The following is a 13,996-nucleotide window of genomic DNA, read 5'->3' as shown; positions in this document are numbered from 1 at the left end:
AATCTAATCTTTGTTTGAAAGCAATGACTGAACCTGCTTTTGCTACCCTCTCAGACAATGAATTCCAAGTTGTCTCAGAGTATTCACAATAAAAAAAAAATTTCCTTATGTCAGCCAGCTCTTTTGTTAATCACTTTTTAATCTACATCCTCTGATGTTCAAACTTTTGCAAGTACAGTTTCACTTTGCTTAGACATCATTATTTTCAATGTATTTAATTAAATTGATTCAAGTTTCTACAATTATTATGCAACTGGAAATGTTCATCTTCAGAAGAAGTCTGGCAAATATTTTCTACATCCTTGCCTGGGCTTTCACATCCTTCCTCAAGTAAACTGACCAGACCAGAATTAGGTGCAGTTCTCTAACAGAAAATTAATTCAGTGCTTTTATGGGTATTTTAATATAGCCTTCATGCTTCTTAACTTTAAATTATTATAAACTGCAAGACAGCCTCTTTATTTTTGTACTCAACTGACTAACACTTTTCAAGATTTGTGTGCATATGCACCAGGTCTCTTAGCTCCTAAATTCTCTTTAGAATTGTACCTTTGCCGTTTTATCTTTCATTTATTCTTCCAGCCAAAATGTACAAATTCAAATCTGTGCATCAATTTTCAGCAGTCATGCATATGTCAATATCAATCTATTATTATCCTTTTTAAGTTCATTATCTTCCTCAAAATCAGTGTTGGACTTACATATAGTGTGGAAGTAGGACCTTCAGGCCACTGGTTTTAAAATTAGGAAGAACTTTAAAAATGAATAGGATATGACAATGAGTCAAAATGACTGGGAAAATACTGAAGCATCTGCAACAAGTAGCTTCTATAGTTTGAAAGAGTACGCCAATGAAAGCAAGAAATGTATTCTAATTACTCATAAATTAGCAGATATTTAGCACTGCTTCTTTGTCACCAATTCTTTCCATCTAGCCATGAGGTTCACATTGAACTTGATTGCAATTGTTAAGCTGTTAGATTTAAGATGTTGAAGGGAATTATTCTTGCTGCTAAAATATTTGATAATACATAATCATAAAAAGATTCCTTATTGACCTGGCAAGGACATTAAGGGACAAGTAATCCAATGCAGTCTCACCCCAGCCCATCCCAAATTTCCCCTGGAAGAGATATTTTCCCCATTCTTTTTATCTGCCATAGAAATTTATATAGTCATAATTACTGAAGGACCAATTTACACAACTGGGTCACACTTAATCTTTGTTCTTGCTTATAAAATGTCTGATTTTCCTGCCCATGAAACGTGTTTTTCTTTAATTAATTTAACTTTAATTCATATCTCATCCTCCAGCATTTCCTTTCTCCATCTTAAAACTGTTAAGGAGATGAACCACTGGCTGAATGTTCATTAAATCCCAGTTGCCACATTAATTTCTCCATACCATTATCATTTTAATTTCATGCAATTTCAAGGACAATATTAACAAAGTGCAACTTAAGACAATTCCTGAGAGATGTGTCACGTTTTGATCTCTTTTCCACAACTTGGTTATGCAGTGACCAAATTAAAACTTATCACAAAGAATCTACAAAATATACTAAAGCATAAAATGAGCTGATGACCAATGTGACTTTTAAGAAAATATTTATTGCATATGCAAGACAGAAAGGACTAGGAAACAGACAGAGTATACACCATAAAATACCTGATGCTGAAAAGAATGAGAGAATTTAACAGGAAAGGAACCATAGTCATTTGGCAAGGCTGTGGTGAGGGACTGACCCTCACTGACAGGGCTACAGTGAGGTGCTTAAAAGATCAGCAAGGCCATCTCTGGACCTACACTACATTACCATGCAAACCTTGCCTTTAAATAAGCTAATCAACTCCCCTATAACATTTATGGCATCAACTTCCACAACCTGTTAGGAACCTGACAGCTCATTTAGTCAACGTTTCCATTTTTATTAGGCAACTTTATACCATAGTGTAACAATTCCACAGAGTTTTTGAGATTTTATCCTCACACCTCTCCTACAAAACACTCTATAGAATGTTTACTGCAAAAATTATTCATTGGGAAGGAGAGGGAAAGTGCATAATATAAACTAATTACTTATCAGAAGATTGCAGAAGTCTATGATTATTAAAATGATTAATAGGCAGTTGATAGTTTCATGAAAGTGAGATCAAGTTTGACAACATTTAAGTAACTGGGTAAATAAAAGGGAACATTAATCAATCATTTAGCACTCTAGAAGGCACTCATTGAGGTTTTTAGCATTGAAGACAACATGTTGGTGTGGGTCACAAAAAACAGATCATGTGCAGATGCTGGCAATCAAAGCAACACACACAAAATGCTGGAGGAACTCAGCAGGACTGATGAAGGGTCTCAGCCCAAAACATCAACTGTACTCTTTTCCATAGATGTTGCCTGGCCTGCTGAGTTCCTCTAGCATTTTGTGTCTGCATATTGGTATGGGTAGAGGTTTGGCTGCAACGTGAGAAAACTCAGTAGGGATAAATTGGTCATTTTCAGCTGCAACTAGTGGGGTGAAACAAAGAACACTGAGGCCTTATTACATAGTAATAATATAGGGGAAGGGATTAAGTGCAATATACTGACTAATAACTAAGTATGCTGATGATAGGTGGGAAAGTGAGGTATGAGGAAGACATGATCGTGCTGATCCAGTGTTGCAGTGTGTGCAGCAGTGTGCTTTTGACGTGTGATGCAGAGCAAAATACATAATGTGCATGCAGTCAGATGTCAGCGGTTCTGAATAAAGGGAACTATTTCCACTGTGAGAATCTCGAAGAACTCAGCAACATGGATTTAAAATGATTAGCATAAGAATCAAACGTGACATGGGAAAGCCAGCTTATATGGCAACAAATAATCATCTGAAATTCACTGCCTGAAAGAGTAACAAGAAATACAAGCAGGACTAAACCCATGCAGTAATCATATCTACTTTGTTATTCAATAAGATCATCCCAAAACCATTCTCCACTAATCCTACATCCCTTGGTTCTAGTATCTGCAAAATGATCTGCATCAAAAAGAACATGAAACAACAAGCCAGGAGGAATAACGTGGTTTTGAATCAAGTTTTAAAAAGAACAGGAAGATATAAACATGATAGGGCTTTTTATTTAAATATAGGTGCAAAAATCTGAAACAAAATCAGAAAATGCTGGAAACACTCAGTGGGCCAAACAACATTTGTGCAAAAAGAAACAAAATTAAGATTTCATTCACAGACACAGAGTAAGATGACAAGAACTACACGACCATTATTCTAGCATTCCTCTTTCCCACCCATGAAATGCAGGTTAACAGTTTATGAGACTAACTTTCAGTCTCTTTAAGTACTCTCTTACTGCTTCTTTCATTATTACTAATTTCTCAGCAGCTTCAACTGTGAATGTCTAAGAATTGACAAAGCTATCGGGCTAGAAAATGGGGCTAGACTGGGCAGCACTTACAAAGTCCAACAAAGGGTCCTTGGGTAATTAGCCAACTTTCTATGTCGTAATTCTCCAAGAGGACCACAGCCTTGATGTATGGTTTGTGGGCTTGTGTGCCTCAATGATCCGGAGACATGTTGGCTGGAGTCAGGGGCTTGTGCTTTGACTGTTGGTAGAGTCACCCATGCCAAACAGATCAAAGGGTACAGGCCAGACTGAGTGGTTCGTAATCCTCCAGGTTTGGGGGCTAACAACCCTGACTGGTCAAAAAAAAATGTTACAGAACAGCCATGAAGAATCCTTTACATTTATTGCTGCCTTAAATGCCAGTAGCATAACAGGCAGTAACTAACTACAGTGGCATACAAAGGTTTGGGCTCCCTGGTCAAAATTTCTGTTACTGTGAATAGTTAAGTGAGTAGAAGATGAACTGATCTCCAAAAGACATAACGTTAAAGATGATGCATTCTTTTCAACATTTTAAGCAAGATTAATGTATTATTTTTGTTACAGTTTTAGAGTGGAAAAAAAGGAAAGGTGTACCATGCAAAAGTTTGGGCACCCCACGAAATTTGTGCTCTCAGATAACTTTTACCAGGGTCTCAAACCTTAAGTAGCTTGTTAGGGCTATGGCTTGTTCACAGTCATCGTTAGGAAAGGCCAGGTGATGCAAATTTCAAAGCTTTATAAATACCCTGACTCCTCAAACCTTGTCCCAACAATCAGCAGCCATGGACCCCTCTAAGCAGCTGCCTAGCACTCTGAAAATTAAAATAAATGATGCCCACAAAGCAGGAGAAGGCTATAAGAAGATAGCAAAGCATTTTCAGGTTGCTGTTTCCTCAGTTCATAATGTAATTAGGAAATGGCAGTTAACAGGAAAGGTGGAGGTCAAGTTGAGGTCTGGAAGACCAAGAAAACTTTCCGAAATAACTGCTCGAAGGATTGCTAGAAAGGCAAATCAAAACCCCCATTTGACTGCAAAAGACCTTCAGGAAGATTTAGCAGACTCTGGAGTGGTGGTGCACTGTTCTACTGTGCAGCGACACCTGCACAAATATGACCTTCATGGAAGAGTCATCAGAAGAAAACCTTTCCTGCGTCCTCACCACAAAATTCAACGTCAGAAGTTTGCAAAGGAACATCTGAACAAGCCTGATGCATTTTGGAAACAAGTCCTGTCGACTGATGAAGTTAAAATAGAACCTTCTGGCTGCAATGAGCAAAGGTAGGTTTGCAGAAAAATGGGTGCAGAATTTCATGAAAAGAACACCTCTCCAACTGTTAAGCAAGGGGGTAGATTTGGGCTTAAGCCACATGCTTTGGGCTTGTGTTGCAGCCAGTGGCACAGGGAACATTTCACTGGTAGAGGGAAGAATGAATTCAATTAAATACCAGCAAATTCTGGAAGCAAACATCACACCATCTGTAAAAAAGCTGAAGATGAAAAGAGGATGGCTTCTACAACAGGATAATGATCCTAAAGACACCTCAAAATCCATAATGGACTACCTTAAGAGGCACAAGCTGAAGGTTTTGCCATGGCCCTCACAGTCCCCTGACCTAAACATCATCGAAAATCTGTGGATAGACCTCAAAAGAGCAGTGCATGCAAGACGGCCCAAGAATCTCACAGAACTAGAATCCTTTTTCAAGGAAGAATAGGTGAAAATCCCCCAAACAAGAACTGAAAGACTCTTAGCTGGCTACAGAAAGCATTTACAAGCGTTACTAAGTACTGACCATGCAGGGTGCCCAAACTTCTGCTTCAGGCCCTTTTCCTTTTTTGTTATTTTGAAACTGTAAAAGATGGAGATAAAAAAGTAATCTTGCTTAAAACATTAAAGAAATGTGTCATCTTTAACTTTATGCCTTTTGGAAATCAGGTCATCTTTTACTCGCTTAGCTAGTCACAGTAACAGAAATTTTGACCGGGGTGCCAAACTTTAGCATGCCACTGTATGCTGTGATAATTGTATGATTCTGGCTTGAAATGCTCTACATCATCACTCTCTTTTCATTCTCAAGTCATACCTACAGAAACTCTCCTTTTACTTTAACGACTTCTGACCTAGCAGCATTCTGGTCTCCCTTCATCTCTACCCTTCCAATGACTTTTAAACCCTTCTAAAACGTGGTGCAGAGAATTGCCTAAAATTATCCAACACAGCTCTGAATTATGATTCATAAAATACTAGCCAGACCTCTCTGCACCCATAAACTTTATAATGTTTCTTCCTGAACATTGTAAAATATTGTAATATTTAAGTGAATTGATTTTTTTCCCATGAGTTTGAAGTCTGACTGGGCCAATGATGTGAACCCATCAGCCTGAAAAACTTGCTTATAGCAAATCAATCATGTCTCTCCTTGATTATCCTTGGCCATTCCGAGGTTTATTTTGTCTCTGATAATAACTTACCCACTACTGATATAAGGTTAATTTGTATGTATTTTCATTGCTTATCACCTGCTCTTGAAGAATTATAACATGAGCAATCTGCCAACATTCTGGTCCAGTTCTATATCTAACAAGGACTGAAAATCTGAAGCAGTGGCTTTGCTATTCCTAGATTGGTTTCTTTCTGCTGTATTGGACATGTCTGTATATAGACCAAGTGGCAATACCAAAGGCATTTCTTCTTGTTTTAATTATGTTTTCACTCTACTACTATCCAATACTTCCCACTCTTAGCAGCAATAAAAAATAAATTGCTTTGTCTGAAGTTGCAAACCACTCATCTATTCTGTCTGCACATACCAACTTCCATAGTTCTTTACTTCCAAATACTCAATATACACAATTCTTTAGTCAACTTCATATGCCAAGTTGATGAAACATTTACAAGCTGATTTTAATATCAGCCATTGTCCTCCTACCTCCCATACCTTGTGTTTACTTTATTAGTTCCCTTCTAAACTTCTACTAATTCTCCTGATTAACTGAATGTTCTGACATCAGACAAAATAATTTAAAGTTGTTTCCTTTTTCTAACTAGTGCACATATGCTTTAGATAGTTTAACTTTTCAACTGAAAGGAATGGCTTCAATAGAACCTGTGTGCCATTCATTCATTTGTACAATCTTTCTTGAAGTATGGAAATCACCAGTTAATTTCAAAGTTATTATCTTCAATTATTATCTTCACAATGCCTCAAAGATTGTTAATAATGATTACTCTACTTCAAAAAGACCTAACTTACAGAACACATAAGTAAACAGCAAGAAAGCAAAACAGATTGGTCAGAATATCAAGGGAAGAAAATATTTCAGGTGACCCTTGACCTGAAGTTCTTTGAAATATTTCTGTTAGATTTGAGGTCCAACTTGGCCTGTTTTTGCATCAAAGAACAATTAATTTAAAAGCCAGTTATTTTGAATGTAGTGAAGTTATGCTGTTCCTATAACAAGAATTTCCTCAGTATTTCTTAACACAAAAGAGCATTTTTCGTGCATTAAATAACTGTACCTGTTTACAGGGACAGACAGGGATCCGTATCTCTTTATCCCTTGTTTTCCACAAACACACCGATTTAAAAGATTAAATATACCAATATTGGTGCATCTACAATCTTGGTAAATGTAATGAAATTTAGTTATCTACAGCAGAGGAGGTAGTAGTTCAACTCAACAAACCCACAAAGATTTGTGTTCCACATGATGCTCTTCATATGCTTATCTTCATCTCCCAATACACCTGTAGTGCCAATCTTATATTTAATCTAAGACTAACCGTAAAATAAAAATACATGGGAAAGAAGACTTTGACTGCAGAAAATTATGAATTACCAGCTTAATTCTTTTCAGATGAAATATTTATTTACCTGGTAATAAGGAAAGAAAAGTGAACAAATCGCACAATATGGTTCCATTTTCGAGACAACTTCATTATATTCCTTCTCTGCTTGGAAATTGTGCAGTTTACTCTGCCACAAATGGACAAGAGGTTTGGCCCAAGGCTGTGTTTCATTTATATCTTCTTCATTTAATGTTGGATCAGTCCATTCTACATAAAATTAGGGAATAAGGCAGATGATGAATAATGAAGAATTAGTCTAGAGAAAAGTTATAGCTGAATTACATACTTATGTTAATATGCAAACAATGCAAAATAATCCCACTGTACAATTTAGTCTCATATCACCTCAATGTCCTTTAATTCATGGATTTACCCAAATTTGCAAAGCAGCAAGAATTTTGGAGAATGATTTGTGATTAGGATTTGTGATTAGGATTATTAACCCTGAATTTCTCAAATAATCAAATCACAGAAACAAAACCGCCGAGAAATGTTGCACACTGGGTGGCACTTGAGAGCTTTGGATATTTTCTGCTCACTTCATTCTTAATCTGCTGATATTTTCATCAAATTTTAAAGAACTGTTTTCCACTTTCAATTTGACAGCAACTCTTTGACCATAGAACAGGCCATATTTTTAAAACACTGAAAACATTCCAAATCAGAAAATAGTGCAGGATATCCAAAATACTATGTTTGATGGATTGTATTTGACCAGCTTCTCCCTACGTCTGTGTGCCCCTATGTTCCTTTTCAGTCCCACAGTCAGATTAATCAAGCAAGCCATATTGTTACAGCTATCCCACGAAATGGAGCAGTCTGTAAGCAGCGACTCAATAGCTAATTTGTGCTATCAAAGACCTTTTCATAGTTTCGAAATGTCTCTGATGACCAGATCATTAAAACAAGTTGAAATAAGACAATTTTAACAACTACAAATATTCAAGAAATTTTAAAATAATAAGCCATGTAAATCGATGCTGCTTGGTTCAAAACAGAATACTCAATCCTAGTCTAATGATGGAGTAAAAGGTCTAACATCACAAGTTCTGACCCACAGTACATTCTGCACTCCCGCATTGCACAAACACAAAGGTCAGGAACAACAAATGACATTGCCAACAGTTGCGTTGTGAATCGCTGCCACCCTTCTGCCCTTTAACCACAGGAGCTCAATTTTCTGCAGTTGAAATCACAGCAAAGCCATCATACTCCATGTTTTTCTGACAGCAGTTTCTGAATTAAGCATGAGCATTTAAATGTAGAAATCTAGAAGTTATTGCCCATGATACCCTACTCTTTCAAGTGGTGTTCCATTTTAGCAACGTCCTCTGATGTACAGAAGTCAATGAATTGACAAATTTTGATCAATCTTTGATCTCAGATAAAATACCATTAAGCACCTTTTCAATATTGCATATTCAGTACTCAGGAAAAACTTAACCATTTCTGGTCCCAAGGGGCTTTACATAAAAATCAACTGTGCTTTTCAAATTATTTGCAAAGAATCAGTTAGTTAATTCTGCAAATGTAATCACAAGCCACGCCAATTGTCATTGGCCAATCATTTCCTCAGTGAAGAAAGATTTCAGGCAGCAAACAGAGAAAAACATATTGCCAAACTGATATTGTTGTGTTTTGCAACTCCAAAACATAAAAATTAATTGAAAGCAAAAAGATGGGAGCCCAGGAGAATAGGTCTTAGCTTGTTCTTTACTTCACATGTGTACATATGATGTGGTAGCGTGATGACAATTGCCATTCATGCACTTCGTGCATATACCGTACATTCCGGAATATAAGCCGACCCCCATTTTCAAGGTTAAAAAAGTTACTTTTTCATGTTACCTTTGTATAAGCCGACCCCTTTTGTAGAGGTTTTTGACTTAACCAGAAAAGATCACAAGATCTCACATGCCGGTACTCAGCTTTGCTGGATCCGGACCCTGGAAATTTTGAGAACCAGTACCAGGCCTACACATTGTAGAGTGTTATAGGCAAATTCTTAATAAATAAATCAGGGAGGGAAGTTCTGGATTAGGTTTCCAATGGAAAAGAATCCTCTGAAATGTAACCCCCGTGAAACCATTTAGCGCCCATCGTAATCTCGTTAAAACATAACACGGGTTGGCGGGATCAGTACATGTAATAATCAATAGCCAATAGTCTGGTCCTGGACTTATTTCCACTTGGCATGATTAACTTATTATTATTTAATTATTTATGGTTTTATATTGCTATATTTCTACACTCTTCTTGGTTGGTGCGGCTGTAACGAAACCCAATTTCCCTCGGGATCAATAAAGTATGTCTGTCTGTCTGTCTGTGCACTCAGTATTGAGTTTGCGATCACCATGTACAAAAGATTAAAACAAATGCGATATGATGCTGGCTTCAAGCTGAAGGTTGTTGATTTTGCTAAAGGAACGAATAATTCTGCAGCTAAGAAGTTTAGTGTAAACGAGAGAGAGTGGAGAAAGGCAGAGGACACGCTGAGGGAAATGCCAAAGACGAAATGCGCAAACTGTGGGAAAACATGCCAGTGGCCAGAACTGGAAGAAAAAGTTTTAGAGTGGATGAATCACCAGCGATTGTCTGGATACATTGTTACCATAGAAATGATTCAATTTCAAGTGTTGAAATGGGACGAAAAACACCATGAGCTCAGTGAAAATTTCAAAGCTACATGAAGTTGGTGCCCCCGATTTAAGACATGATCTTGTATTGAGAAAAAAAACAAAGATTGCTCAGAAAATTCCCGTGGGGTGCTGTTGTTTAAACTGCTGGATGGACGATGCAGGTTGTTTGAAGTGGGTTAAAGAGGTGTGGCATCGAATTCCTGAAGGTGTCAGGAAGGAAAAGTTGCTAGTTGTCTGGGACGTGTTCAAAGCACACTTATCAGCTGAGACAAAAGCAGCACTGAAAGCTGAAAATACAGACATTGCAGTCATCCCCGGTGGTTTGATGTCCATGCTCCAGCCACTAGATGTGAGTTTAAACAAACCAAAGAATTCATGCGTCAACAGTGGAACCAATTTGACTCAAAAGCAGCCAATAAATACAACCTGTCTCCCATGTATACGTTTTCCCAAAGTTGGCACCCTCTATACAAGCTGACCCCCTAATTTTAGGACCAAATTCTCGGCTTATACACCGGAATTTACGGTAACCACAGACTGCTTAATCATACCAGATATGTTTAATATTACTCAGATATTATTGAAATTTTAAATACACAACACTCCTCCTTGCTTAGCTAAGAACTCCATCTCAATATAGAATGCATCTCAAATTTATATATAGATATAGATAGATAGATAATACACTATATAACTACATCAACATCCACAGCCTAGTAAATTTTAAATTGTCCCATCCAAGCCTAAAAATTTAATCACTGTGGAGGATTTTGCACTCCTGTGGAATAATTTCATTCCTGATGGGAAGTGGGAAGAGGATCACTCCGGTTGGCAGGTGAGACTTGTGGCTGTGAAACAACACTGGGGCCTCCTCCGGACTGGTTATAGGAGTTGACTCTTGGACTGCAGCTGTGGATACCTTTCTTCTGAATGTATTGGCATCCCAAACAGCAGATGGCAAGCTACACTGGATGTTGTGGATCATAAAATGAGAGTACAATGCCTGACATCACCATTCCCTTCACCTTTTGGAAAGCCACCTCACACTGTTTTGTCCATTGCCATTTCTTCTCAATCTATAGTAATGAGTTCAAAAGGTGGAGAATAGTAGCCAAGTTTGGCAGGAACCTGTTACAGTAATTGAGATGTTCTAGAAAGGACTGCAATTGTGACATGTCCTTTGGTATTGGGGCGTCCACCACTGCTTGAATTTTCTTAGCAGACGTGGGTAATGCTTGTATGTCAAAGGTGTGACCATAGTAAGTGATGCTTGGTTTTCTCACACTGAAATCTTCTAACCTTTCAACATTATGTTGAAATTTTGGAAATGTTTGTTGTCATCATGATGCACCATCAATAACTCTCGGAGACGTGAGGCGAGATATAGGCTTTTATTGGCTGGAAGAAAGAACAAGCAGCAATTGACCACCACACTACATCCTGGAGACTGAGGCCGGGGCGGTGTCTCCAATCGCCTTTATACCGGGGTCCGTGGGAGGAGCCACAGGAGCAGTCAGCGGGGGGGGGGGGGGGGGGGGGGTGTCCAGACAGGTATATGTAGTTCACCACACATCATTACTAGTAATAATGATGTCATCCAGGTAGCACTGAGTGCCTGGGCAGCACTGCAGTACCTGGTCTATAGCTTTCTGCCAGAGTGCAGGTGCAGATGCTATTCCAAAAATAAGCTTATAATAGCAATAAAGCCCTTTGTGAGTGTTAACGTTGAGAGACACTTTGGACTCTTCCTCCATCTCCATCTCTAGGTAGCCTCAGCTAAGGTCACTTTGCTGGAGTATTTTCCTCCGGAAAGATTTGGAAAGCTATCTTCTATCCGGGGCAGAGGGTATTGATCTACTTTCAGTACTGGGCAGATGGTGACCTGAAAATCACCACAAATCCTTACAGATCCATTCTTTTTGGCTATTGGGACCATTAGGATTGCCCATGAGCTCCACTCAACCTTAGAAAGAACTCCTTCAGCCTCCATGCAATCTAGCACACTAGCTACTTTATCACAGATGATATAAGCAACAGGACAGGCTTTGCAAAATTTGGGTGTGGCATTTTCATTTAACACTATTCTACCCTTGATATGTTCGAGCTTTCCAATGTCATCCACGAACACTGCTGTAGCATCATCCAGCATCTTTCTTAACTCACTTGCATTTAACTCAATTGCAGGGGATGTGGCATGCAAATAGCAGATGGATCTCCAATCAAGTTGTAGTTGTCTCAGCTAATCATGGCTCCACGGTGCTGGCCCTCCTGCTTTTGCCACATCCAAGCCCAATGTGGCTTGTTATAAATCTGGCGGGAGCAAAGGATTTTGGGAAATGCGAGAGGTAAGTGCAGCAGGACGGGTGTGGGACAGATGTCAGAGAAGGAGTGCCTGGGGCAGGGGGTGGCCCTGGGCATGAGGCAAGGTCATTTGATTCCAAAAAACTGGTTCATTGATCATTACAGAATGCCTCTCTGGTGCTTCTTGCTTCCTCCCCTTTCCTCAATCATGATTTCCCTCTCCCTGCCTCCTTCCCACTATCAGACCACAATAGAGACCCATATCAGAATCAGGTTTATCATCGCTCGCATACGTCATGCAATTTTTTTTTGTGTGGCAACAGTGCAGGGCAATACATAAAATTATTACAGAACTGTGCAAAAGTCATAGGCACCCTAACCATATATATGTGCCTAAGACTTTTACACAGTACTGTATATTTAAAGATCTAGTATCATTAATGATGACCATAAAATACTGTCATAAAAATACAATGGGTCCATAATCTGTTGTACTTACACAATCTGGTCTGCATACCATAGCAGAAATTGGCAATTCGGCAAATAACCAACGAATCCACCCTTTGGTTGGTGGGGGTGGAGGGAAGAGAGAAATCAGCGACGGAAAATAAAACATTTACCTAAACTGAAGTATCCATATATCACATAATGAATGTAATAAAATGTCTGTAAAATTACCATTTCACACATTCAGCCATGTGACTTCCGGAATAATAAAGTAACTAAAGCCTGAACACAGGCCTTTCACCCTGTCACATCCGGGCCAATCTCTTTACCCGCTATGGGTATTCAAAGAAAAAACTGAGAAAACCAGCATCAAATCTTTGTCGTATGTTTATTGCCACATTAGAGTCATAGAGTAATACAACACGGAAACAGGCCCTTTGCCTAATTGGTCCATGCTGATCAAAGCATCTTCCATTCTAGCCCCAGTTGCTCGTGTTCTGACCATAAACTTCCAGGCCCCTTCCTTTCACGTACCTATCCCATTGCCTCATAAATACTGCAATTGTACCCACCTCATCCACTTCCTCTGGCAGCTCATTCCAGGTATTCAATACCCTCAATGAAAAGAGGTTACCTGCTCAGCCTAGGCCACATATTATTGACACTGTTCATGCATGCTTTACTCTCAGAAAGAAAATGTTTGGTGAACCTTGTGCTACTGCACCATTTAGACACCAAGATGACATTCTAACTCCCAAATAACAGCTGGCACTGATCAGAATTGTTCCCCATTTGAGTTTTGAGTTAGGACAACTCAATTAGTTTACTGCAATTCCTTTGTCTCCATGCTAAAATTATAAATGAACATTTAAAATAATTCTATTATGATTTCTGAATGACTCATCAGTGACTGCATGCAATTATGTGGTCTCTTTCAGAAACATATGCTTCCATATGCTGGAAACTAATAAGAATGAAGCCACAAATGAGTTGTGATATTTCAGAAAAAAATAACATCCAAGTAATAACCGAAGGTCAATTCCACTTTATTCCTTGCATACTATCTAAGAGCTAAATAACTTCCAATTTTATAAACACCCCGGTGTACAATAAACAAATGAAATTGAGTTTTATTGTTTCAGTTTAATTAAGTTCAAAATTGGACTGAAATATAATTTGATGCAAGAGGTTATACCGTAATTCCTTGAAGCTATGTTACCAAATATCTGGGTGCAAATAATTATACCAGAGAGTATTTCTTGTCTGCAACATTGTGAAATTTAATTATAAATATTAAATGAAATGAAAATTCAGAACAAATATATACCTTTGAGAATAATACCTTTTGTTTCTGAATATACCCTGCTATCA

At 38.3% G+C, this 13,996-nt stretch overlaps 1 protein-coding gene across 6 annotated transcripts in view; it reads right to left on the bottom strand.

The window, feature by feature from the left end:
* The window catches only part of LOC140729074 (lysine-specific demethylase 4C-like), a 373,937-nt gene that overhangs the window by 194,091 nt on the left and 165,850 nt on the right, over positions 1-13,996 (bottom strand). For 4 of the 6 annotated variants that reach the window (XM_073048378.1, XM_073048374.1, XM_073048376.1 and 1 more), the window contains 2 exons: positions 7,264-7,445; positions 5,182-5,238 (listed from right to left, as the gene is read on the bottom strand). In XM_073048378.1, coding sequence (XP_072904479.1) covers positions 5,182-5,238; positions 7,264-7,445 — 239 coding nt within the window. The remainder of the gene's footprint in view (positions 1-5,181; positions 5,239-7,263; positions 7,446-13,996) is intronic. The other 2 variants (XM_073048377.1, XM_073048379.1) reach the window with 1 other exon arrangement.

The sequence above is a fragment of the Hemitrygon akajei genome, chromosome 6 (genome assembly GCF_048418815.1).
Source record: "Hemitrygon akajei chromosome 6, sHemAka1.3, whole genome shotgun sequence".
Lineage (NCBI taxonomy): Eukaryota > Metazoa > Chordata > Chondrichthyes > Myliobatiformes > Dasyatidae > Hemitrygon > Hemitrygon akajei.
Note: the sequence above shows the minus strand (reverse complement) of the source record. Positions and strands in the feature narration are given on the sequence as shown.